General features: G+C 45.0%; 1 protein-coding gene across 1 annotated transcript in view; it reads left to right on the plus strand.

Moving 5' to 3' along the window:
• PLCL1 (phospholipase C like 1 (inactive)) overlaps positions 1-27,176 on the plus strand; it is a 159,096-nt gene that overhangs the window by 43,943 nt on the left and 87,977 nt on the right. The window contains exon 4 of the mRNA XM_069225754.1: positions 2,659-2,768. Coding sequence (XP_069081855.1) covers positions 2,659-2,768 — 110 coding nt within the window. The remainder of the gene's footprint in view (positions 1-2,658; positions 2,769-27,176) is intronic.

The following is a 27,176-nucleotide window of genomic DNA, read 5'->3' on the forward strand; positions in this document are numbered from 1 at the left end:
AACATTCCCCCTCCAATCCTTCCTCCCCACCCTTCACTTGCTCATAAGTGGCCACATACATTTTAGAGCCATCATTCCACTTGATCAGGCCTGAGAGTCTGCAGCCCACTCTATCCCACTTATATTATACTAACAAACCCTAACATGGGATTTACACTCCTTCTATCACTCCTCACACCAGTCAGTCAATACTTTTAGTGATGTGTAGCACTTCCCTTCTACCGCAAGGTTACGGCACTGGGGAGATTGTGGTATCTGTTTTCCCCCGCTCACACACACCACCTACAATACCCAAAGTTGGTGGAGGCGGGGAGGAGAAAACAGAGGGTATGGAAATGAAAAAAGAAAAGAAGAGGGGGGTGTAAGGTGGAATGGAAGAAAAGATGAGAACGGAAAGGGTGGAAGTGAGAGACGGGGTGCATTCCTCCAGGCTATCATTGCCCGGCTCTGTCCAGGTGCCCTAAAGATGAAAAGTAACCAGATCCTGCAAGTATAGTACGTCAATGTTCAGAGTCTCTGTCCCATCTCTTTACTGGGGTCCGTTCTGTAGTGTTCCTCCTAACTCCTCTTCCATCTCTCCAGTGAGGGGCTCCCCTCGACTCGATCTGTCTCAGCCCTCTCTGTCCGTGGTTGCCGCTCTCTAGTGGGACATGCTGTATGCGATGGAGACATTACCCCTTTCTTTCTGAATCTTATTCTGAGGTATGTACCTCAGGGTAAGTCTTGCTTGCACCTCTCCGTGGGGCCTGCCATGGTTACTCCTCGAGCTCTTCTTCCATTTACGCCGGGGGGTGGACTCTGGCCTAGCCTTCCTTGGGTCACTTTCCCACAGTGCCATGGTGTGGCTGTTCCTCAATCTATTCCCAGACTCCTTCCGGTGTATTAAAAAAGTGTGCTTTTTCATTCAGGATCACTTTTAATTTTTCCGGGAAGAGGAGCATTTAGCGGAGCTTCATTGCCCAGAGTTTGACTTTCACTGTGTTGAAGGATTGACATTGTTTCTGGACTTCGCATGAGTAGTCTGGAAAAATTTGTATTGTGGACAAGTCTAATGTGAGGCTTTCTTTCTGGTGCACTTCTCTCAGAATGATGTCCCTGTGGTAGAAGTTCAGCGACCGTGCTATAAGGCTCTAGGGGGCACCCCTACTGGTGGCCGCGTCACCAATGCTCTGTGTGCGCTCTCTATCACGAAACGTGAAGAGACTGGCAGATGGGAGAGTAGTTTGGATTTAGTTTTTAGGAAAGCAGGTACTGGTAGTAACAGGTGCACCAGTCTCTTGCTCTTCTACACTGGGGGGGAGGTGGTCGCCCCCTTCACTCAATGCACCCTATTGGTTTCCAAAATTGGGGCTGCGAGCACACACCTTCTTTAGCCTCAGGGATCGCTGATCCTCTTCTGCCAGGTTCTCTTCGTCCGGCTCCGTCGCCCCACTTCAAGTCGTTTTTGTCTCGCTTTCACTCTGTCGGACCTCCGCTGCTATAACATGTCTCGGTGTCACTGCCTGCTGGGATTGTCCCACTTCTGTCCTCAGACGTTCTTTGGCCCAGGCCCCGTTGCACTCTCCCCCTCTCCGGATCAGGTCACAGTTCGGTTTTCTGGCCTCCAGATGGGGAGAGGAGCCTCTGTCTCACCAGTGGCTGTATCTGGAGCCCTCTGGCAGTTGTTTACGGCCCCCGAACTGAGTTGCAGAGGCGTCAGGGGTATGGCACATCTCAGACTTTTGTCTCTACCGAGGCTAGCGCCATTTTGTCAGACGAGCACCAATTTGCCTCCTCTCAGTCTCGGCTCCCCAGTCCAGTTCAATGTCTGCTGGGGGGCCCTCAGGCACAGTGGGCACGTTTTCGGAGTGTATGCAGAAATGTTAATCAGGATTTCTACAGGATTTCAGTGGGCAATTACCGAACTCGCTCTAGGTATGTCTAGCCCACCAAGCTGCTGGTTACACCCACCGCACCGCCAACCTAATTTTTAGTCTCCAATTTCAAATTTCTTTGTATTTACAGAGGTTTTTTTAATTTTCTATTTTTAAACTTTTTTTTCTACGTATATACTTCATCAGTCTCCTAAGATTAGTCAATGTTCGAAACCTTTACGGACCTCCAAAGTAGACATCATGGATCCCAGGTTAAAAACCTCTGCATTAGTATTTATCTGTTACCTACCACCTCCAGGATTAAACTGTATTATACCTTCTGGAGTTTACTACTTTCCAGCTATGTACCAATACATACATATGGAAATGCATACAGATAAGGAACATCACAAAATACCACTGATTGTTTTGTTTCCTATGAAGGTGCTCTTTGAATCCTATGTATAAGTAAAAGAAGCCTGATTAACAAAAGTATTGTTTTCTGTGTGCCCATCATGTGTTACTTGGAGATTATGTTTTTTGTTTAAACCATAAGTGCATACCCACTTTGCCTGACCATGCTTGCTGATTTGGCCTGAAGCGAAAGATTTTCCAATTGTGTAAAGCCCCTAGAAGGCTGCGTTGATATCAACTACATTTCGGGTGTAAATGAATGCTGTCCCAACATTACTGGCCTTTTAGAAAATCTCCCAATTTCCATTTAGGGCAATCCACTTCAGTGCACCATCCATTTCAATCCATGCTGCCATCTAACGGTGCTGCTGTGGCTTCCTTTCCTCCTTAGGGATGGAGTTCCATGAAGAACTTCACCAGCTTGGTGCAAGGGAAGGCTTGAAAGGACGGAAGCTCAGCAAAGCCGTCGAAGGATTTGCTTGGAATATCACTGTGCTAAAGGTAGGACCCCAAAAATGACAATTTTTGCATTTGAGGGTCCCACTTATGGGATCGGATTCACTAGAATATGAGACTGATTGGCTAATCGCTGTGCTTTTTACTGGTGACACCAGAGGTTATGTACCACTTCACACATGGCTAAAAATACCTCTTCCCACTTCTGAAATACCATGACACACACTGCATCTCCTTATGCTTTTGGAGTGGGTCCAGTGAAATCAACAGGCGAAGTGTTTCTCCAGTGCTCTGACCGTAGAGGGAGCACCTCCAGCACCAGAGGCAGACAAAAACTAGTCTGTGATGTTTGCAGGATGACAGCTATCAAGCCATATTGTACTGTGCCAACTGTTTAACCACAAGCTAAATGAGGAAATGTAGTCCTAGTTATGCTGTTTGGGAAGCTGAAAAAAAATTGAGATGTGAAATAATGCATATTTAAAGAAATGATCTCCTCTACTTTCTGAAGCCCCAATATGTAGCAAGGACCCTGCTGAGTGAAAAGGGCCATATTTATGGCCTGGTTTGCATTGCTCTTGCACCACGCAATGTGGCGCAAGACCGAAGCAAACCTCAAGTGATATTTATAAATCCATGCAATGCTTCCTTGTGTGGGCTGGCATGGCTTCATAAATCTTGAGTAATGTAACACAGTACAAATCACTATTACATTACTCTGCACCAGGGAGGCTTTTCCATGTTTGTTGCCTGGGTGTTCCCACACATCATCTATGTATTTTGACACATTCCCAGATTTACAAGAACATGTAAACCTGGGAAGGCGCCAAAAATATACGCATCCCTGGAGAGGCGTAGCAAAGAGAAATATCTTTATTTCTCCTTGTTCTTTCTTCTTTCTATGTGTGCTGCATTGTACAGCACACATAGAAAGAGGAAAAAGCCTGCCAGTATTACTGCATGCAATGCAGGCGCTCTTGCACCATCGTGCAAGGGTCACCCTGCATTGGCACTAGAATGCCAAAAGGGCACCAGCACAGAGGGAAATGACAGAAATGTGCCATATTGGATAAATACGGCACATCACTGCCCGTTCCCTGTGATGGTGGGCAGCACAGCAAGGTGACTTGCTTTGCTGCGCTGCCCTGCACCACAAAGCCCAAAATATGGCCAAAGTGGTTTTGCAAGGTTTGATTCTTTAAATGACAGAAAAGAACCTGAACAGCGGAAGTGCCACTTCTCCCATACCTTATGTGACTTTTGACTAGCATTGCTTGCTTCTCCATTGATGCTGGTATAGCAAACTGGTTTTTTTTTTAGCGTTCCCTGCTGTTTTGACCAGTGGCATAATGTAAAATGATGTCCCCCTTGCAGAATGTATAGATTTACAATTCTCACAGATATTCATTGGCCTTGGGTGGGATGGGGGGATGGGCCCCTCTGAAGGGTTTTCAGCGGCCTTGGTTACACTGCTGCATTTGACCTGGATTGGTAGCATCAGCCTTTTCCATTTCCGTGACATTACTAGTATTGGAAAGTGTTGAGCCCTTGCCTGAATCTGAACAAGTCCCTCTTGGGCCATTTGTCTTTAAGAGGTTGTTACACCTGAGAGAGAACAGGCATCCACATAAATATGGATCAGACCAAAGCGGAGCAGGCGGATGTTAGTAGAATGTATTAGCTGATCTTTCTCTACAGGTATTACAGTTTGCTTGCCTTTAGTGTGTACATTGAATGAGAATAGGAGTGTATTACCTGTTTTGTAGGTGGTACTTCATGCGTATTAAAAATGTCACTGTGGTTCATCTGATTACTTCATTTGCATGTCACATGAGTTTGTTGTTGTTTAGGTTGTATGTTGGAGTGGAGAACAATGTCCAGGGCCATATTTATCTTTATTTCATGTAACACTGCATGACACCTTGCTGCGCTGCTTGAATGGCAGAGGGAAGGAATACACCACATATACTCTTATGGCGCATCCGCACCATATCTATTAATATGTGGTGCATTCTTGCCCTCTCTGCTGGTGCTCTGTGTGCTGCTTCGTGCCAACACAGAATCCCTGGCACTATAGTTAAAGGGTGCTGGCGTTACAGGCCAGTTTGGTTTTGTGCAGGAAAGGATACCTATGGTTTAGGTACTTTTCTTTTGGATCATCAAATCCTGGCAAGAATTCTGTGTTTTAATGACTGCTTTTGTTTGGTGTTATGGAACACTACATTTTCTCTCTCTAAACCTAGACTTCAGGTATTTGGGTGTCTTCATTCAGATCATGTACATATGACCCATTTTTTTGTTAGGTTTTTTTCTGTACTTCTCTGCCCCATCTACAGAATGACTAGCTCACTTTAAGTAAAATGCATGGTTTTCACAGGCCAATTTTCTGATTTTCCCAAGGATTTCAATTTTTAGCAGTGCCATGAAGTCTCTGGGTACTCTTGTGTTAATACTACCTCTTTTGGCACCTGGTGCAATAGTATTATAAGTACTTAAGAGTGCTTAAGAGTTTACATTTTTCATCCTTGTACATTAATTCGATTTTCAGCCTACTTATGTTTTTGATGGTTAGGAAATTGCTAATGTGCTCAACAGTTATGCACAATTGTACATCTCTAATTAGAGTATTTCACTATATGCCTGTTGTGCTTACATTTTATTTGGACGAAATGAAAGCAGATTCACCAGTTCAAGACTTAATCCCCATACTGGAAACAGTGGACATGCAATTTCTAAATTTCATTGACCATAATATTAAATAATGTTTAATTTCTAATGAGTCATCATACATCAACCAGTACTGTCAGGGACTCATCCAAAGGAAATCTTATAGATGTGATTAGTGCTCCTTCAAATTAAAAGAATAATGAGATACATCCAATGCCTCAAACACTGCTTGAACATCATCCAGACCTTGATGACCAGCACCTACATGACTCTCAACCCAACCACAAGTGATTTCCTGTTATTTACCAAGAATAATAATGAAGATACAGTACACACCTGACTTAATGACATGAACATTGATGGCTTCAAAACTCAATTTCTGTGAATGCCAAGTCACTTGGATTCATCACTGGAAACCAACCTAATTCTCAAGGAATGCACTACCAAAACGGTATACTGCCAGCTCTCGCTTCTAAAGAAAATGAAACAGTTTCTACCTGAAAGCAGATTCAAGCCTGTTGTGCAAGCCCTCATACGCTTCAAATTCCAGCAGTCACTTTCCATTCATGTCAAGTGCATTAATTGGTTTCTTTGATTTTGTACTGCCAACATGTGTTGTGTGTCTTAAAGTGAACTGATTCATCTTCAAAGCTTTATCAAATCTCTCCACTAGCTAATGCATTAAGAATATCCATACTAACACTGCAAAAGTTATTTTAGTTCCACCATCACATGATAATTATCAGATGTGTTAAATAACCCAACATTTGTTACATTGTGGTAGGTCAAACCAGCCAAAATGTAGCAGAGAAAATATGTACGGTATTTACCATACCACACAGATTTTGATGTGTTAAACACCAAAATCCCCATCTTATTCTCTAATATATTGTAATAGGTGCTAATTATTTCGCCCAATAAATAATGAATCCCAGGGTATTGTTATTTACCAGGTGCAATAAATAGTACCTTTACTTGTAATCAGGCCCTAAGAAGTGTGAAAAAAAGGGAGCAGGCATTTTCCATTTGTGCAGCCAGGTTCTAGAACAAATTCCCTGTATCTATCAGGACCACCCCAATACTGCTGCATTTTAGAAAAGAGTTGAAGATTCACCTCTTTAAAGAACACTACATCACAATTCATTAACCACTCACAACCCAGCTTCCCCTCTTAGCACTTGTTCACTTTTATGCTTGTCTTTCGGCCTGTACCTCTTCTGCTGAGTTCACATTATTATTGATATACATACATAAATACAGAATTTTGAATTTAAAAATGGACATACAGCCATTGCTTATATTGTACCTGCCAGAGAGATGGGGCTTTATTTAAAAGAAGACTCAATTTGTGGTTGGCGCAAACAAGATGGAGAGAAGACAAATTTGATCACGAAGGGTGGCAGTGGTTGTGTCTGGCCTTGTTCTGCTTCAGCTTTTCTATTAACATTATTAATATTTAACTATTGAAGGCTTTATCAATAACGCCATCACCAGTGGACAAAATCCCTGAAATCTACCTATACTGTGGAAGGGTGCTTATGTAGCACAATGTACATATTTATTTTGAAATATAGTTAATTTGACACTTCTTTGAATGAGAAAAGGTTACATTACAGCTTCTGAAAAATGTTGGCCGTGTGTGGCTATGCACATGTTTTCAGAGTGCATGACTACTACCCTTTTCTGAGAACAAGTGTGAGTGTTTCTTCAAATTTCTCATGTAGATGTTAACCTTAAATTAGATTTTTATGATAGTGCACAGTATTAGGAATCAATTGAATCCAGTTGGAAGAGTCATAGGAATATAGTGTGTAGGAAGTTTTGGAATTAGTTATACAATGTACGTATTGGAATTAGTACCTAAGTGCTTTGCTTAGTTCATAATGAAGTTCCAGTCAAACGCCAATACCCTCTGGAACATTTATGAGGGTGTTAAAGATAAAACTTTTTTACTTTATATCCCTACGACAATTTTTCTCAGGTGTGTATGACTTAACCCTTAATCTGTGTACATACCTATATATGTAATAATATGTAGCTCTTTCTCTCTCTCTCTCTCTCTCTCTCTATATATATATATATATGCAAAAAACAAAGGAGAGCTCTGGGAAGTTCCCAAGTTTAGGTGGAGAGCAGCTCTAGTAAGGAGCACCCTGCAACACCAGCGACACTCTTGATTTGCTCACCTCAAATGTCTGTTTATCTAGCAAAGTTTTTAAGCATAGGATCAGCACAGTGCTATCCACGCCGAGCTAGATAGTGACAAAGTCTTTTGCCATTTGTACAGCAAACTCTTTAAGCATAGGATTGACACAGTGTCATCCTCGCCGAGCTGTAAAATGACAAAAGCCATTTACCACTCCAGGCACAGTATTACAGCTTTGGACTGGTCAAATACCGTCCAAGCCAACCTGGAATTAGTAAAGCAACCCCTAACACATGTTTCGCTCTCATTAGAGCTCTTCAGAGAGGTTTAGCTTTGTCCAGACACAAGAGAGCACCCAGTATAAGTAACAACAAGGCCCTTTCAGGGTTAGAGTGATGCATAAATTATGCAAAAAACAAAGGAGAACCCTGGGAAGTTCCCAATTTTAGGTGGAGAGCAGCTCTAGTAAGGAGCGCCCTGCAACACCAACGACACTCTAGATTTGCTCACCTTAAATGTCTGTTTATCTAGCAAAGTTTTTAAGCATAGGATCAGCACAGTGCTATCCACGCCGAGCTACATAGTGACAAAGTCTTTTGCCATTTGTACAGCAAAGTCTTTAAGCATAGGTTTGAAACAGTGTCAACCTTGCTGAGCTGTAGAATGACAAAAGCCATTTACCACTCCAGGCACAGTATTACAGCTTTGGACTGATAAAATACCGTCCAAGCCAACCTGGAATTAATCAAAGCAACCCCTGACATGTGTTTCGCTCGCATTAGAGCTCGTCGGAGAGGTATAGCTTTGTCCAGACACAAGGGAGCACCCAGTATAAGTGAAAACTAATCCCTTTCAGGGTTAGAGTGACGCATAAATTATGCAAAAAAGAACTCTGGGTAGTTCCCAAGTTTAGGTGGAGAGCAGTTGTAGTAAGGAGCACCCTGCAACACCAGCAACACTCTAGATTTGCTCACTTTAAATGTCTGTTTAACTAGCAAAGTTTTTAAGCATAGGATCAGCACAGTGCTATACACGCCGAGCTAGATGAAGGTGGTTCAAAGCCTAAATATACTTAAAAGCTACTAAGCTCAACCTAAAATATATATGTATAAATGCCAATAATGACAAGTTGAAAGGACACATGAGTGTATAAAAGGACAATTTAAAACTGTTTAAAACTGTTAACATGTGGCATAAAAGGGACCGAATTTCAATAGTCAGCGTTATTTTTATAATTTCCAATTGATTCCGGGACAATGGAGGACAGGAAATCTTCCACTTCTGCAGGTGTTAAAATTGGAATGGCATCGCCGAGAAGGACCAAGGAAGTAGTCATGTTCCATAGCCAAGGTGGCATTCCGTTTTGTGCTCAATGACGAGTTAAGAGCCACGTCCGCCAGGAAGGGCAACTCATATGTAGCTTCCCGTAGCAAACATACCCTCAAAGTGCATGTCTGGCAATGAGCCCTCAGCGAGAACATCAACAGATCAGCGTCCAAAGAATGCAAGCGCTGCGTAGAAAGACAAACTTCCAGTGTATGTTCCAAAGAGCACCAGAGGTACCGAAACACAGGCTGCACACAATGTAAAACCGGTCTGAATGACAGAGACCAGTCACACTCCAATTGCTCCAAAATACTACATCATGCGTTCACGACACAGCTGCGCTGTTGGGAGCGCTTTCATTCCTTCTTGTTGCTGCGGGGCCGCCGTTGCACATAAAAAATAGCAACAGCAAAACGCCGACTATTATAGCCACAGTTATTGGAAATCTCCTGAAAATACTGCAGAATATTGAGTGTATGGCTGATGGTATTAAACCGAATATGGAGGACAAGTATTTGTCAATAATATGCAGATATTTTCTGTAGGTGGCAATTTAAAATAATACGACTCAGCACTTGTAACATCGTGCCCAGAAAAATATGTAAACTTTTCAGAATACGTTTTAGAACTCCCTTGTAGTGGAGTCGGACAATGTTCCCATTGTATATAAATAAGAACAGTTTTAGGGCTACTTGCTCTATGGATGAAACAGTGCTCATAATATTTATAACAAAACATATCACCATAATTCTCTTTAGATTGATAAACATCTTAGTTTTTTAAATACAGTATAAAACTGCAATTCAGTCATCATAGAATCAACTGTTTTCACATCCCAATCATCAGAAACAACCCTGGTATTATTATATCGTTCATTGAAAGTTTAGACACATATGGTATTTGAATGCCTTCCAAAGGGCCGTATATATCAAATGTTACTTTATCCCAAACAACCCCATCAAGAATTGGTATAGAGGATATGTTCACAAAAGACAAGCCTCTGCGGACCTTGTGAGAAGAAAAATGTGGTTTTAGGACCTCATCCACCAGTTCAACTGTTGATTTTTCAGGAAGAAAATGACCATGTATTAATAAAAAGAACGTGATGACAAACCCAATCCAAAGCAGTAAGGCTAGTACGGTCAAGAAAAGCCACAGATAGTTCCATGGAAGAATGAAGTAAGTTACTTTAAGCCAATTTATCAGCTTACGTTGTTTTGACAGTTCAAGTGTTGAAGAGGCGAATGAGTCTGTAAATTCATTGTTGATGTGGGCAAAGTATCCAGAAGCAAATTGTGCAAAAACTGAAGCCTCGTTTGTTGGTGGAGTTGGTGTTTCCCACGGTGGCACAGAATAAATAGCACCATCCGTCTGTGTCGAATTTGTGTCAAACCGATCAGTAATTTCCATATTATTTGATGTCAGTGGAACCAATGCAAGATCATTTTCCACCCTCACCAAGCTTGGAGAGGTGCCATTGATGCTGCTTACAACTTGTAGAAAAACCTCTAGCCCAGTAGTGAGAGGGATTCAGGAACTACTGGCTGTTCCTTTTGTTCAGCTGTGCAGGATCGGCCACATGGTGTAGTTTGACATTGTCGACGGAGACAAAACAATTTTCTTTGGCACCAGCCAACGGTGGTAGAATGATAGTTCTGGCACTGTGTATTCCCAAAACTGGGACCTGTTCATGATAACATGCACAGCAACCTTTTCACATACTAGATCCCCCACTCTAGGAATCCAGCCGGTAGGAGTTACAGGTACATCCTTAATTCCTATGGAGGCAGCACTGGCAGAAGAGTTGTCGTCACGGAACTGTTGTAATTCCTGTAAGACAGTGACACGTTTGTTTATGTCAAAAAGTGTTTCTTATGCCTCCACGCCAGGACCATCAAGATCTGGAACATACATTTGAGTTCCGAACAGGCACTCATATGAAGTACAACCCCCCAGGGACCTTCTAGGCAGATTGTTAAATGCTTTCTGGACTCCATACAGGTGATTAAGCCAACTACGACCTGTACCAAAGACTCTGGCTGTTAAGGATTGCTTTAAATGAACGTTTAATCACTCCACAACACTATTTCTCTCAGATTGAAATGGAGACGAGTTCTGGAGTGGGACCCCCAACAAAGCCATGGCATCCCTGAAAGCTCTTGAGGCGAAAGCAGGGCTGTGGTCTGACTGGAAAGCCGCAACTACATATGTTCCGATAAAGACTCGCAAATCTTTAATAACAGTCCGAGCGTCAGCCGAGCACTGTGGCCACACCCAAGAAATCTGGAGCAGGAGTCAACAGCGACTAGGATGTATTTGTATGCACGGTCTGGTGTTAGGGGACCACAATGGTCAAAGTATACACATTGTAAAGGTTTGATAGAAATTAGGAGGAGTGTCTGCAGTGGGCGCTTAGCAGTGGAAACTTTGATTTGTTGGCAGATGTCACAACAAAAGACATACTGCTTGGCCGCCTTGTATAGACCTGGCCACCAAAAACAGGCTTGTAGTAATGATGTTGTAGCCTCCACACCAGCATGGGCAGATGGTGCCCCCTCATGCGCTGCTTTAATCAACTCTGGTCTTATATCTTTATTGGGAATTTCTCAAACCCTACGCCTGGTATCTTAACTTCAGCGTTTAGGCAGCCTCCGATTCGGTAGGAATATTTAGCAGGAAATTCTTTTGGATAGGGCGTACCATCATCCGTAGCTTTCACGGCAGCCCATATGTCTGCTTCCGGTTTTGCTCCTAAATGGCTTACTGCAGCAACAGTGGCCGTAGCAACTGCTGGCTTTGCGGCTTCATCAGCCAGTGTATTCCCAGCCACATGTATACCAACGCGCTGGTGTCCAAGTGTATGTACAACATGGACATTTGGTAGCGTTTCCTTCAGATCCGCTACTTTCCCCCACAGTAATGTGAATCACAAACAATCAGTGTGTGTTGTGCAGGATCTGTATGTTCCAGTGCCATCACCAGAGCTTTCAGCTCTGCTAGTTGTGCTGTGCAATCCCCTAGGATTTGCGTAAATGTATGTAGGGGACAAAATGTATTATCCTCCATGTAGCCACTTACAGTTGCGCAAGCAGCGGAGTATTGGTGCTTTGTGCCAATTGCAGGTTGTGCAGAGTCATCGGTGTACATGACTCTATGATATTGTTCAATAGGCAGTGTGTTTGCTGCAATTGGGTATTCTAGTTCGTATTGCAAAAATTCTTGAGTTTGTAATTTTGGGTCAAAAATGTAATCTACATCAGTGGCTGTCAAAGACGTGGCCCATTGGATCCAATGTGGATGTAATGCTTTTGCGTTAGGAATGCTGGCTTTGTGGCAGCCTCTAGGGCTGGGATGGGAGAAACGACAATAATGCATTTGCCCTGGGCTAGTGGTCTTTCTTTAATGACAGCCATCTGTACAGCAGTGAGAATTTTCTCAGTGGGATCAAAGCATTGTTCTACTGCTGAGTATAAATGTGATTTACATGCTATCGGGACTGTCTCACCCTCATTAAAGGTTACACAGCTGAAACCAATGGCACCAGCAATTACTCTGATGACCAAGTGTGTTTTGTTGTCCCTCGTGTGTAGATGTTGTGCTGCAAGCATGTCTGTCTGCAGGTCTCTGAGAATGCGTGTATGTTCAACTGTCCAAAATGTACTTGAAAAGACTGGACGTATTAAGTCATATAAGGGTTTTATGCGTGATGCATAATCTGGAATGTAAGATCTGCCAAAGTTTAGGAAACCCAATAGAGACTGGAGTTTTGTAATCGTGTGTGGAGGTTGTAATTGCGCACTTTTTCTAAGAAATGTGGCGCTCGGCTCTTTCCTTCACTCGATAGCTCATATCCCAGAAACAGGACGCGGAGGAAGGCTATTTTTGTTTTTTTAAAGTTGAATTTGTAGCCAAATTCAGCAAATCCCACAACAATGCGGGCTACCTATCTTAAATGTTGCAGTAATTCATAATCCGTAAGATAGATATGATCTACATAGGACAATGCTTCAGGGTCAATGCCGTGCAAAACTGCAGTCACACGAGCTGCAAACAGTCCTGAACTGTTCTTGTACTCCTGAGGTAAACAGAATTTTTTCTGAGAACCTAGTGCACTGAAACTTGTTAAGTCTCTACTCTCAGGTGCTATATTCTGGCAGAAGCAACCATTTGAAATGTCCAGTGTTGTTTTATATTTTTTGCGCACTATGTTGTTCATTAGTGCTGTGCTCTGTGAGTTTTGTATAGCATATGTGCATATCTGCTTAAATGACTGTAGTCTAAGACTATTCTGTACAAATGGTCCGGTTTAGCTACTGGGAAGAAAGGATTATTAATTGAGAAGACACAGAGTTCAAGTACTCCTTGGTACTCTAGTTGTTTGAGGATTTCTGATACAGGTGCTTTTGCATCATGTTTTATTGCATACTGAGGTTGAGGTTCATTTTTAATAGGTATTACGTGGTAGGGGGATTCTCTATCCCATCCTACATGGTTGCGATATAACGCAGGTGCCTGTGCCAGTGCCCAATCGATGGCGTAGGATTCTGCGAGTTCCTCTGGAACAAGGGTCGAGAAAGAAGGTTTAATAACCTCTTCCCCATATGGGCAGGTACAGACAAATTTAGGTGGCCAATCTTGTTCGGCCAACAAGATATAATATATATTTAAGACGCGATCCCAAAAGATTGTGTCTATTGTGCGTTCAATGTCCCCTTCTAACTGTAGCATTACTTTATACACCCTATCAGACGTGGAGACTCGCATGTCCGCAGTTTTTACTTGTAAAACGTCATCAGTTGCTTTCACCTCCAGATGCTCTAGAAGACTTACGCGAACTATTGTGATCTCTGCCGCTCTATCTAGCAGCGCTAGTGCCCACTTCCTGTTCTTCAAGAGGACCCTCTTCTTGAGCGGCATGTCGTATTGCAACTGCTGCCACCTTTTTCCTTTTAAATTGGAGTTTTTGTTGGGGAGGTTTCTCTTCCTTTTTACAGAAACCTCTGATGACCTTTGTGATTTCTGTCTCAGTTTCAAGTACTCTGTTCTTCGCTCTGATCACCCACCTCTCTCAATGCGTTTTCCCAATGAGTCCTGAAAGGAACGAGATTGGTGTGTATCAGTATATTGATATCTATCAGGCGTGTTTATGTTATCTCTATTTCGGAGATTACATCTATTCTGTGGGGTCTCCATACGTGGAGATTCTCCCGTTTCTTTTTTAGGAGTTTGTTGTTTTTTAGCCCAGCATTTATTATTACTCTCAGGAGCTTCCTTGGAAAAGTCTTTATTAGATTTGCCCTAAAATTGTGGTTTAGTTGGTGTGGCCCCTAGTCTATCTTGACCAATACTAGAATAGGTCCCTGCGATAATCTTGGGCAGCTTGCGTTTCTGATCCTGTTGAGGAACGTCACGGAGCCGCATGCTCCGCACTGTTAGTGGGAATACTTCCCTTTAAGATTGCTTAAAATAATGGAGGATACTGTGGCAAAACTGCCCATTAACTACATCCCCAAATCTAGGGCTGGGCCAGCCCATATTCATCTTGAATTTGCTTCAGCACTTCCGGTAAATTGGCAAGTTTTGGCATACCGTGTGCGGTAGTATAGAGTGCGGCAAATACCGTGCCCCAGATATTACAGTTACCTACTGTGGGGACCATCCCAAATGGCAAGCACATAGGGGGTTATTCCAACTTTGGAGGAGGTGGTAATCCGTCCCAAATGTGACGGATTTACCACCAGCCGTATTACGAGTTCCATAGGATATAATGGACTCGTAATACGGCTGGTGGTATATCCGTCACTTTACCGTCACTTTTGGGACGGATTACCACTTCCTCCAAAGTTGGAATAACCCCCATAGTTAGAATTCTATGTTTATCCTGAGGTACCGTATGGGGAAATATCACTTCCAGTGCATACATTTTTTGAGCTAGCCAAAACAGAGTTTCCTCTTGTTTAGTGGGTACTTTACCCATAGTTGAATGTACAGTTGCAGGGTTAATACCTGGTGTCACTGCATGTGGTTGCGCTGGAGCAGCACGTGCTGGGTTTGTATTCAATGTTTGCATTACAAACTGTACTAATCTCCTGTATATCGCTGTCAGTTCAGTATATAAGCGACGAACCTCAGCTACTGCTAAGTTTGCTACTGCAGGGTGAGGTGTATAAGTGGCCAATAAAGGCCAGGTAGGACCTTCATTACTTAGAGGACCTAACTGGTAAAAATGTGTGGGGTAGGGCGCCATCAAGCCATCTCTGTATTGTCCAGGTACGTTTGCAAGTGGTTAGTGATGAAATTTGTTTGTGTTCCCATTGAGTGCTGGAAATGTGACCCAATAGCAGAAAAGTTCTGTTCTATATGCTGCATCTGCGTCAACAACAAATGTGACTGAACCCCCCCTGGGCCATTAGGCCATTTGCCAATAAATGTGCAGTCAGGGGTTGTCTCATGTTGACTGCAATTGTTACCTGTTGCGGATTCGCCATAATGAATGGTAAGTTTGTTCAGAGATAGGCACACCAAATGGGGATTATCATTTTAGAGTTCAATTGTGAACAATCTCCAGCTTCAGATAGGATGCCCTACCTAGCCGAGGAGGAAATCCTCAATACCACGAACGTCTCCGTATATAGAGTACTGAGGTGTCTTTGTATATTGTGAGACAGAGATACTCAGGACGACCTGAAAATTAGAGCCTGACCAAACGTTGGTGGCTCCATGTCGCGTAGGCTCTAATTATTCTAATGAGACTACTGGATTTCGAGTGGCAGAATCTCCTGGGTGTGGAAGACCGAGTCTAACCCACTACAGGTGACACCTGTCGCTCCAATCCGGGTTCTGGTCCGGCTAACTAGCAGTGCCTCATCTCTACCCCAGGGCAGGGATGATCGGGCAGCCGAGCACATGACATAACTGGTTTCTCAGGGAAGCCGTGGTCACTCAGGTCTTATCCGTTTCTCTCAGTTACATTAGTCTCACATACACAATGACAAACAGAGGCAGTATATATTTCAATAATGCTTTAATAAAGCTGCTGCATCTTAGATAGAAAAGCGTGGACTGCAATACCCAGGATGATACAGCTTGACAAGATTAAGATTGTGACAAGGCGAGTGAAACATAAAAATAATGCTACCATATTGTCACCAGAGTCAACAGACTAATTCCTTCCTAGGCTGTGATAGAGCACATCGTGTTAAGCTCTAATTCTGCCCTTCAGGTCCCCCTGGGAAGACATCATCCCCCATACCTGAGCAAAGGCCTGAAGTCTGTAAAGTCAGCTGTAATGAAGCATTTGGCAAACAGCATACAGTCGTGGTTCTCTGGCTAGAATCTCCCTCTAACGTGTAAGGGACAGGGAAGTGTTTTTATAATAAAACAGCTGACGTTCTGAGAAAATGTCCCTATGTAAGAATGTGTATTTTCTATTAATGGCAGAGACTAAGCTTATACCACGTTCACCGGCAACCTATCTTACTGTAGCCTTGGAAGAAGCACAGAGTGAGCAAGAATGTCTTGTTTGAGAACAGAGTACTGGCCTAGGCAAAAACAGTCAGACAGAGAGAAAATAAAACAAGACCTTAAAAGTGACTACTTTAACAATAATAAAGCAAAGCAGAATAAAATATAACTAGGTTAAAATGCACAGCGGCAGGCCTAGTATTTTAAAATAACGTGCATGGAGCTATAACTAAAATGGCTACAAAACAAAGGTATCCATGCCAATGTTGAATCCTTTTTTCCTCAGCATCATGGGGGCTATAGGGGTACCCAAGGTGTGTGGATTCCCATGGAGGAAACTGAGTAAATAGCCAAAATGTAGCTCAACTTGGGCTTCTAGGGGGGAAAATGGGAAAAAAATTATGCTGTGCAAAAAAAGGGGTCTGTTATTTTCCTCAAAACAACTTCAACGAAAAGTTTAATTTGCTAAAATGACCATCTTCCTAGCTTTCAAGAACATGGAGAGCTGAATCAAAACAACCATTTTTTAATCACAGTTTAGGCAGTTTTCTAAGAGGTGGCTCTTTTTTCCTATTTTTTGAGCTTTCAACCTGCTTCCTGTTTGTGGTAGAAACAGGCATGAATCTTGTGGGTGATGCCAGGAAACTACACATTTCTGAAAAGTAGACAGAAGTCTGAATTTTGTACAGGGTCATTTTTGTAGCTCATATAAGGTTTCCCAAAAACACTAATCTCTGATGTAAAAAATATTGAAATGAATTGGAAAAAAACAGCCATTTGTGATGTTTTCATCTATAACTTCTTGTCACGATTACTGATTTACAAAAGCAATATACCATTATGTCTGCTAGACCCTTCTGGTCATTAGGATATATATAGGGTTTGTAGGTCCTTCAAGAATTCGACTTACCCAGAGCCAACAACTGAGCTGCACCTTACAGTGATTTTTCATATTGTACAGAGCATACAATTCATACAATTCAAATGGTAAAATATGAAAGGTGAAAAATGGGCATGAAGGAAACCAATGTATTTCTGAAATGTACAGCAGTTACTGAGTTTAGGAACGGTGGGTATTTGTATATCTCTAAATTTATGGGTACCCATAATAGCATGCGTTCATAGGGCACTTTGCAAATTGTCTTCTTTCTTGCACACTAGCTTACATTTGTAAGGCAGAAATGCAGAGAAATCCAGTCAATAATGACAAATGTTCCTGTATTCTGTGTTCCTACACATCTACATAAATGGTACCTCACTTGTGTGGCTAGGTCCATGACCAGGTGGATAAAACTCGACCTGGTGATATCCTACTTTACTCAGCAGAATCCATGCGTTTTAAAAAACTTTTTATAACCTGACTTGTGGTGTATTTTGGGCCCTAACTCAGGCGCCACCCAGGAAAAGCTACCATACCCATACATTTCTGGAAACTAAACATCAGGGATGTCCAGGGTGGGGTGGATTGTGTGGTTCGAACAAATAATTTTTACCCAGAAACCCATGCAAACCTCACACTGCGCCTACAAACACATATTTTCCTCAGTATTCTGTGAAATGCAAGGGCAAGGGCGACTAGTTAAAAAACGTAATTTGAACCACACAAGGCATACGATCCTGGACTCCACTGGGTAATTTTTTAAAATGTCTTGGTTTGTTAGTGTTCCCCAGGTGGCGGACGGCCCAAGTCCCAAATATTGTAGCTACTCCTTTTTGCTGATTTCTCCACATTGTTTTGGGACCTTTTGTGTTGTGGGCGCTAGACCCACCCACAAAAGTAGGGTAGTGTTTTCATATGGCTAAGTGGGGGAATGCTGGACACTAGGAAATTTGTGGATCCTTTGGTCCTTAATGGAGATGTGGGGCCCGGAAGCACCCACCTGTTAGGCTGGCATGATCCTACCATTGACGTACAATCTGTCTGTGGAAATGTTGAGGGCTTGGTGGGGAGAGTGCCCCAAACCAAGCCAAGCAACAGGCCGAAAAGTACTACTGCTCTGATGGTGCATACACTGCCTAGAGCACCATAACAGAGAGAGATAGAGAGTGCTCCACAAGTAGAGGGCCATCAGTGCAGCTCTGAAGAGGCAGTAGACTTCACTTTAAGGGAGGGGAGTACGATACAGCCCTTTGTAGACAGAAGAAATTTGAGACCGAGGGGCCAAAGAGCTGTGTGTTGAAGAATAGGCCTTTCAAATGGCCCCATATTATCTGAACTGCCACATGCGGTAGGCTTAAATAGTCTAGGTGGGGAGAAAGAAGTGGCATTGCCTTCCACCTGCAACCACTGGCTCAAAAGAAATATTGCAATAATGTATTCACATGTCCATCTACTCTTTTGCCCACCACTATCTATGTGTGGCATGGTGCGTTTGTTGTCTATTACTGAATATGTATGTAGGATCTCTATTACACAAACCTAGCAAAAAAGCAGTGTAACGCTATACAGGTTTGAAGACAAGCAAAAAGTCATTGAATTACAAGAGATGTAGCTTGTTTGGAAACTGCTAAAGCATTATAACATAGAATTATTTAAAGAGATGTGTCTTCAACTCCTTCCTAATTTGGACCAGCTTCTGGGCAGTCCTGATCAGGCCCAGACTGACACATCAGGCAAGGGCGTAGCTACGTCACTAATATTAGGGGGCTGTCAGACTGAAGTTTCCCGGCAAGTGATTAAGTGCACCCAACTAAAATCAATGGTGGGTGGGCTGAGAAATGGATTAGGGTTGGGTTGAGATATGGGTATCAGTTTGGAACAGTTATTAACAAACTTGATAGTGATAACGCATCAGAACCTTGATAAGTAAACTTACAAGGAGACACGTCTAGGCCAATGAACCTTTTGACCACGTTTGGAGAATTCCCAGAACGAGATATCCTTTTAGCATCACAATCAATATGTCAATAACTCCTTCAATATTCACAATAACTAATCATTTAAGCTAATCAATGACATTTAATATAGCCCAATATATTGAACGCACCATGACCTTTCAGCCATGAATAACCACACAAACCTAGTTATGTGTTAGGATATTTATTCCCTATTAGTTACAATCTAACATCATATTTATTAGTTTCAACATCATCAAGCACGTCAAAACCACTATAACTTGGCAATCAGAGCAAAACTTTATCAAAGCATAGATCATGAACATTTAGAATGAAGCACAACGTTAATATGAATCAACTTTAGCAGAGTATCATTAGTACATTATTTAACAAAGCAAGAATTTAGTAATTTGTGTATTTGCATCCGATATTAGTGAACTCCTTAACTAACTTCGAATTAGCATCAGCATGTTGGGCTTCATGCAAAACAATTTGGCAAACACAAATTTGGAAGCACTAACCATTTAGTACTGCCTGATACTTACCACAAAAGTATTCACAGGCTGGACAGTGAACTCTACACTTGCCTCACTCAATGACAGGCTTCCTCAAAGAACCAAGTCTAGTTGTATGCCATCATGATCCCAATTAAATAGTCTACATTGTGGATGATGTTGTTTCCTTCAATCCAGTTCCTTAGCACAGCAATGTACACAAGGAAATCTGACTCACTTCCATCCTAGACATAGCAAATGATAAACCTGGCTATGGGAGTGAACCTAGGCCTAGCAGCAGACAGGGCCTGGTTGGAGGAAAGGAGCAGGGAGACCAGGCCCAGTAATGCTAGAAGGCAAAACTGGATGATGCAGGATTAGCTTTCAGAGGCTGAAGGAAGAAAAACCACTACATGTTCTGCATCCTAATCCCCTGATATTGTGTAACATAAGGCAACTCAAAGCTCCTGAATTATATAGGGAAGTTTAACACTCCTGTAAATGTCTGAGAAGCTATAGGATCCTGAAGAGGGAATTCATGAATACTTCCAGTAGTTCAATAATGTTGTATAAGCTTGATCCTCCCCAATTGTGTTGCAGATTCACTTGCCCCAAAAGTTTTCAAAAAATTGTGTTAAAATGGTGCATTTTTCAGGGCAATTTCTAAAACTCTATAAGTAACAGCGGGTGTTCATTAAGTGCAATGTTACATGGGCATCTCTTGGAAGGGCCTATATTAGGAGAATAAAAAAAATACAAACATCTGGTAATCTGGGCATAGAGAGCCTTGTAGACTCTGCAGTAGTGTTGCTCTTGTTATGAAGAGCTTCCAGGTTCATATAGCAGATGGGTCAAATTATTCTCAGAGATTAGAGCTTAAGATAGGACTAGTGCAACACTTAGGCCCTCATTATTGTATTGTATTGTATTGTAATAGTATTTATATAGCACTTACTACCCCTGATTGAGGCGTCGAAGTGCTTTTTGGCGAGTAGCATGCTACTCTGGAACCCAAAAGGAATTAGTGGTGGATTAGTATAGGGAAATACGAGTACAGTATTAGTATTAGAGTTAATTTGAGCAGAGGATATGTGAATTTGTTATTTGGATTGACTAGAGTAATCGAGGGATAGAGGAGAGAAGAATCCAGAAGTGTTAATTAGGAGTTTATAGTAATAGAATGAGGCCTGGGATTAGTAAAGGAGAGATGGAGGAGGAAAGAGTCTGTGGAAAGGGTTAGGGAGATGATAGTAGCAGGAGAGGTTTTGTATGAGTCAAAGGTGAGATAAATGAGGGAGAATTTAGTAGGGTTGTTTGGGAGCTCATGGTAGTAAACTGAGGTTTGGGGTGAGTTAGATATGGTAGAGGAGGAAAGAGCTTAGGCAGGGTTATTGTGGAGATGAAAGTAGTAGAATGGGCTTGGGATGAGTCAGAGTGGGGATGGAGGATAGATTGATAGAAACATAGGGGGATGGGGAGACATAGTTAAGCTTACAAGGGAGTAAATGTATATTTTTGTATTTTTTATTATTTTTTCATATACATATATATATTTTTTAATAATATTTTTATTTTTCTTCTATTTTTTATATATAGTGTCACCTCCATTGGTGGGGGAGTCCCTTCATAGATAAATCTTGCACCAAATTCTGCTTTTGCATTGTGACATCTGTGACTTTTTTGTGTTGTTTGGCCCATGTAAATCAAATTGCACAGGCACCAATTCATATATACAGCATACAGAATCGCACAATTCCCACATTTAAAACGTCCCACAATCTTATTGTGGCCCCACAGGGAACCCAAATCAGAAGAGATTGTTTTAAGCATACCTGCAGGGGAGAAACCCTTGTTTTTATTAAAAATATTGCTCCCACAATTGGGGACTGGCCACTTACACGGGGACCAACATCCCCAAACAAGAATCCTGGGGCCTCGGGCCCTTTCCTGCGATCCATGGCAAGGAAACTGTGCCAGGAAAGCATTGATGGAAAGGGATACTTGCATTGATGTGGGAGATGTACTGGTCTGCCAGGCACACCATCTGCACATTCCTGGAGTGAAAGCTCTTACGATTTCTGAACACCTGTTCATTTTGCCTGGGGGGGGGGGAACAAAAGCAATATGTGTACCATCAATTGCCCCAGTAATGTTGGGGATATGTCCCATTGCATAGAAATCAGCTTCTACTGTGGCCAAGTCCTCCACCTGGGAGAAAACGATGTAGCTGTGCATGTGGTTAATCAGGGCAGACAACACTCTGTTCAGCACTATTGAGAATTCCTGCTGCCAAGCCCACTGTCACTTGGAAGGAGCCAGTTGCCAGGAAATGGAGAACTGATAGCACTTGCAAAAGAGGGGGGATCCCGGTGGGGTGACGGATAGCAGAGATTAGGTCAGGCTCCAATTGGGCACACAGCTCTGTGATTGTGGCCCTGTCCAGTCTATAGGTGAGGATAATGTGCCTGTCCTCCATTGTTCCCAAGTCCATCAGGGGTCTGTACACGGGGTATGTCTCCATCTCCTATTCATCCGCAGCGGTTGCAATCTATGGGGCAAAATGGTGAGCAGCGGGTAAGTATCTCTTATTTCCAACCACTATACTTCAATGCATGTTGTGATTGTAACAGTATTTTGTTGGAGAGGTCCAAATGGTGCATATGTGTACTGTGATGCAGTTAGGAGCCATGGCCTGCACCCCCCCCCTTGAAATGGCGTCCGCCTGTCCTGTTTGGAGGGACAGGTGAAAATGAGGTAATTCCGCTGACGTTGTGCGCCGTTGCGGGAGGCAGTCGAAAATCGCAGTGCAACTCCTCATTGGTTAACATTGGGGACTATGGGGTACAGTGGCCAATGGTGATGTACGCCGGCGGTGACGGTATGCACCGCCACGGATGTCACCACTATTTTCTATCTGTTCCTCTAACTTGCTACCTGACCTTCAACAGGAGAGGACCTACAATGCATGAGTTGGAGTGACTGGTGGATGGTGTCCTACCCCAATACCTAATGCTGTATGGGCCTCCAGATCAAGAGGTGAGTACACCGTGAGTACGAAGCATGGGGCGTGAATTAATGGAGTGCTGTATGTGAAGTCCTCATGTAGGGGGTGTGTGGTGGATGGGCCCTGGGCAGCGTGCAGGATGCATGGTGGGCCATGTCTGTGCTAATGGGGATGGGAAGAGGCATGGTGGGCCCTGAGTGTGACAGGCAGGAGTGTTGGACTAATACCTTTCCCTGTGTCCATTTCCCTGCAGGTCAGCGCCCATCGGGAAAAGGGTATCGCCAAGGACGTGCGGACCCTGGGGGTCTACAGCAGGCGGAGCAACCACTGTCGCAAACGGTGGAAAGACCTGAGACGCTGGGCACGGAAGACGCCGGAGGCCCAGCTGGGGATGTCCTCTCAACGAGGAAGGGGTACCCGTCGAACCCTGACCCCCATGATAGCCTGCATACTGCCGGTGGCCTATCCGGAGCTGGATGGGTGCCTGGGGGCATCACAGCTGCAACAAGGGGGTGAGTACAGTGCCCCAATATAAAACATGCGCCTGTTGGGGTGGTTTCCATGTGGGGAATGTGGGCCTGTGGGTGCCCCTAGGCCAGGCCTGACATTGCAGAGTAGGTCCCATGTTGGGTACGGTTCTGATGTAAAATACCTCCAACCAAGCTAGTAGGCATCCACTACTGGGCAGGGGTCTGTGGATCTCAGGTATGCTGCAATTGGCGTTAGGTGTCCCTATCCATGGCCTGTTGACTAGCATTGTGACTGGTAGTGCATTGCCTAGTGCATAAGGCTGTTCCCTGTGTGTATGTCTGGTGTACGCCAACAGTGGTGGTGTTGTCGCCATTGACCAAGTGTATCCTTTGTCTCCCCCCCCCCCTTTTTGTTTTGTCACCCTGTCCTTATGTGCATTAGCATCACCTGGTGGAGGAGCAGAGGCACCGGCAATGGAGGGAGCTGCATCCCACAGGACCCAGGAGGCCGAATCCACTGACGGTGAGGGCACCAGTGGAACGGAGGGTGAGGGAGGCAGCAAGGCAGAGACAAGAGGGGAGAGTTCGGACATGGATTCGGCCTCCGATGGAAGCTCTCTGTTGGTGGCAGACACCTCTGTGCCCACCCCATCTACAGGTGCAGCTGCCACTTCCTGTACCAGCCCGCCCTCCCAGCAGCCCCTCAACGAGTTTCCCGTGCCGGCTCACCCAGGAAGGTGGGCATCTCCTTTGCCCCAAGCACCTCAGGCCCTGCCCCAGTTAGCCCTGCTGCCCTGGGTGAGGAGGCTATTAACCTCCTGAGATCCATCTCTGTTGAGCAGTCAACCATTGTGAATGCCATCCAGGGGCTGGCAGCCCAAATGCAACAGACGAAGGCATTCCTGGAGGGCATTCGCACTGGCCTGGCGGCCCACCATAGATCAATTCAGGCTCTGGCCTCCTCTCTGATGGCAGCCATTGTCCCTGTTTCTAGCCTACCCTTCCACCTTCCTCTACCCAATCCCATTCCCCTCAACCCCAACCTATCCCAAGCACACAGGCAGACGAGCATGCACCCAGGACAACACACAAGAGTGGACATGGCAAACACAAGCACCACACTTCATCCTACAGGCACTCACACAAACACCATCCAGATGCAGACATACCAACATCCTCTGCCTTCACTGTGGCCCCCTCCTCCTCGTCCTCCAACTCCCTCCTAGTTGTGTCTACACTCACACCTGCATGTACTACATCCTCATCCACTACCTCCATCACCAGCACACCTAACAGCACACGCCCCTCACTGGCAGTCACCACCCCCACTTCCATGCACACGTCCCCTATGTCCTCTCCCACTGTGTCTGTGCCCCCTCCTCCCAAAGTGCACAAACGCAAGCACTCAGACACCCAACAGCCATCCACCGCACAACAGCATCCAGCTCATGCACCTGCACCCAAACACAGCAGACTGACACCTCCTACAACCACTCCCTCTTCCTCCACTCCCAAATCATCTCGCTCTTCCTGCCCCAATGTCCCTAAGAAGCTTTTCCTCGCCAACATTGACCTCTTCCCTAGCCCTCCCCCCGTCCCTCACGTCAGGCCAGGGTGGTCAAAACCCAGGCAAGCACCTAAGCCACCCAGTCCAGGGCACAGTAGTGTCCACAGCTACACCAGGTGGGAGAGGATCCCGGGCACCAGGCAGCCACACTGATAGGGTGCCTGCACCAAGTGCTGCAAAGAAGCGCAAGGAGGCACCCCCGCTGCTGCAGGGAAGGGCAAGGAGGCACACCCAGCTGCAAAAAGGAAGGGCAAGGAGGCACCCCCAGCTGGTAAAAGGAAGGGCACGGAGCAATCCCTGGCTGTTGAGAGGAAGGGCAAGGAGCAGTCCCCAGCTGCTGCCAAAAGGAGCAAGTAGCCATCCCCAGCTGCTGCCAGGAAGGGCAAGGGGCCAGCACTAGCAGGCAAAAAGGACAAGAGGCCTGGTGCTGAGACTCAGTCAGAGCCCCCACCACTGACCATGGTGGTTCAGCCGTCTAAGGCGGCAGGTGAAGGGCAGGAGCCTCCCACCACCACTGCCGGCACCGCCACCAGCACCACTGCCAGCAGCAGCAGCCTCAGTGGGCAGCCGTCCGAGGCTACAGGGGATGGGCTGGAGCCTGCCCCCACCACTGCCAGCACTGCCACCAGCAGCACCACCAGCAGCAGCAGCCCCAGTGGGCAGCCGTCTGAGGCTGCAGGGGAAGGGCTGGAGCCTCCCCCCACCACTGCCAGCACCGCCACAAGCACCACTGCAAGCAGCAGAAGCACCAGTGGCCAGCCGTCTGAGGCTGCAGGGGAAGGACTGGAGCCTCCCCCCACCACTGCCAGCACCGCCACCAGCACCACCACTGCCACCACTGAGCAGCCATCACCGCCGGCAGACAGTGTGTAGTACTGCATCCATGGGCTGTAGTGCGGCCTGGCCCCAACAAATCCTGTGGGTCTTACACCCAGGTGAGAGACTGTGACTTTGCACTCCCAAGATCTGCATCACAGGGCATGTTGCTCCCTCCAGAACCAGTGGAGATGCCATCCACTCACCCCATCCTTCCCAGGATGAAGCTCACTGGGCACAGTGCCCCCTCCAGAACCCGTGGAGAAGCCATCCACTCACCCCATACTTCCCAGGATGAAGCTCACTGGGCACAATGCCCCCTCCAGAGCTAGTGGGCAAGTCACCCACTTGAGAGACTGTGGCCTTGCACTCCCTGGGTTCAAGCACAGGGCATGTTGCCCCCTCCAGAGCCAGTGGGCAAGTCACCCACTTGAGAGACTGTGGCCTTGCACTCCCCGGGACCAAGCAGTGGACAAATCACCCACTTGGGAGAGTGTGGCCTTGTACTCCCCAGGACCAAGCACAGGGCATGTTTCCCTCTCCAGGACCAGTGGGCAGGTCACCCACTTGAGAGACTGTGGCATTGCACTCCCCAGGACCAAGCACAGGGCATGTTGCCCCCTCCAGGACCAGTGGCGTTGTGCCATCTTCCAGCTGAGGTGCCCCCCCCCATTCCCCATCTCCTTGAGGTGCCTGTCAATTTTCGACCTGATATCCCTGCTGTGTTCTCTCTGTGTTGTTGCAGGAGTGAGGTTGGGCCTTGGACTTTGTGATGTGGCCCTGTGGCCCACGGACGTTGAGGACTGGGCAGTGTCCCTTGCATTGTAAATATGTATATACTTTTTTATTTAGATGCACGTATTTCACCTATATTTATCTTATTACAGCCTTTTTACACTATAGTAGTTGTCCTTGCATTATTACTGAGGGGTACGGGGTGTATATGTTATTGCATCTGCTTGTGTGTCTGGTTTTGGGGGTGGGGGTGTTGCCTGTGTTTGTCACTCTCTTTTTCCTCCCCCCTCCCCTGTGTGCTAGGTGGCAGTACTCACTGTGGTTGGCTTCGCCGGCGTTGGTGTTCGTAATGGAGCTGAAGGTAGAAGAGCATGGGGAAGACATGCAGCTCGGGCTCCATGGCGGTGTGGTTGTTCCCTGAGTCTCCAGAGGTGAGTCGTTTCCCTTCAGTGATCTGTTTCCGCCAGGCTTTCGGATGTCGTTAGTACCACCCCGGAAAAGGTGGCGGATAGGTGTGTCATATTATTGTGGGCAGTACATTGTCTTCCGTCTGGCTTTTGGCGGTTACCTCCGTGGTGTCTGTTGATTTTGCCCTGGTGGTCAGTGTGCTGAAGTGGCTGCCTGTCTGAGCGGTTTCCGCTGTGGTCATAATTTCTTACTTATTACCACCGGCCTGTTGGTGGTATTCCCGCCACTTTATCACCAACCACCAGGGTTGTAATGAGGGCCTTAATCCCTAAACATCAGCTGTTTAGTTCATGAAAATTCACATATTTTGCTATCAAAAACCATGTTTTCATTTTGGCAAAACAAAACATAAATCACCTAAACAATAGCTTGCTATTTTCAGGAAAAATATTTTTGTCCTAAAATACTAACTTTTCTCTTACTAGGTTTTCATCTTGCATGCATTAAGGGCACCCCACCAG

The sequence above is a fragment of the Pleurodeles waltl genome, chromosome 3_1 (genome assembly GCF_031143425.1).
Source record: "Pleurodeles waltl isolate 20211129_DDA chromosome 3_1, aPleWal1.hap1.20221129, whole genome shotgun sequence".
NCBI classification, from domain to species: domain Eukaryota; kingdom Metazoa; phylum Chordata; class Amphibia; order Caudata; family Salamandridae; genus Pleurodeles; species Pleurodeles waltl.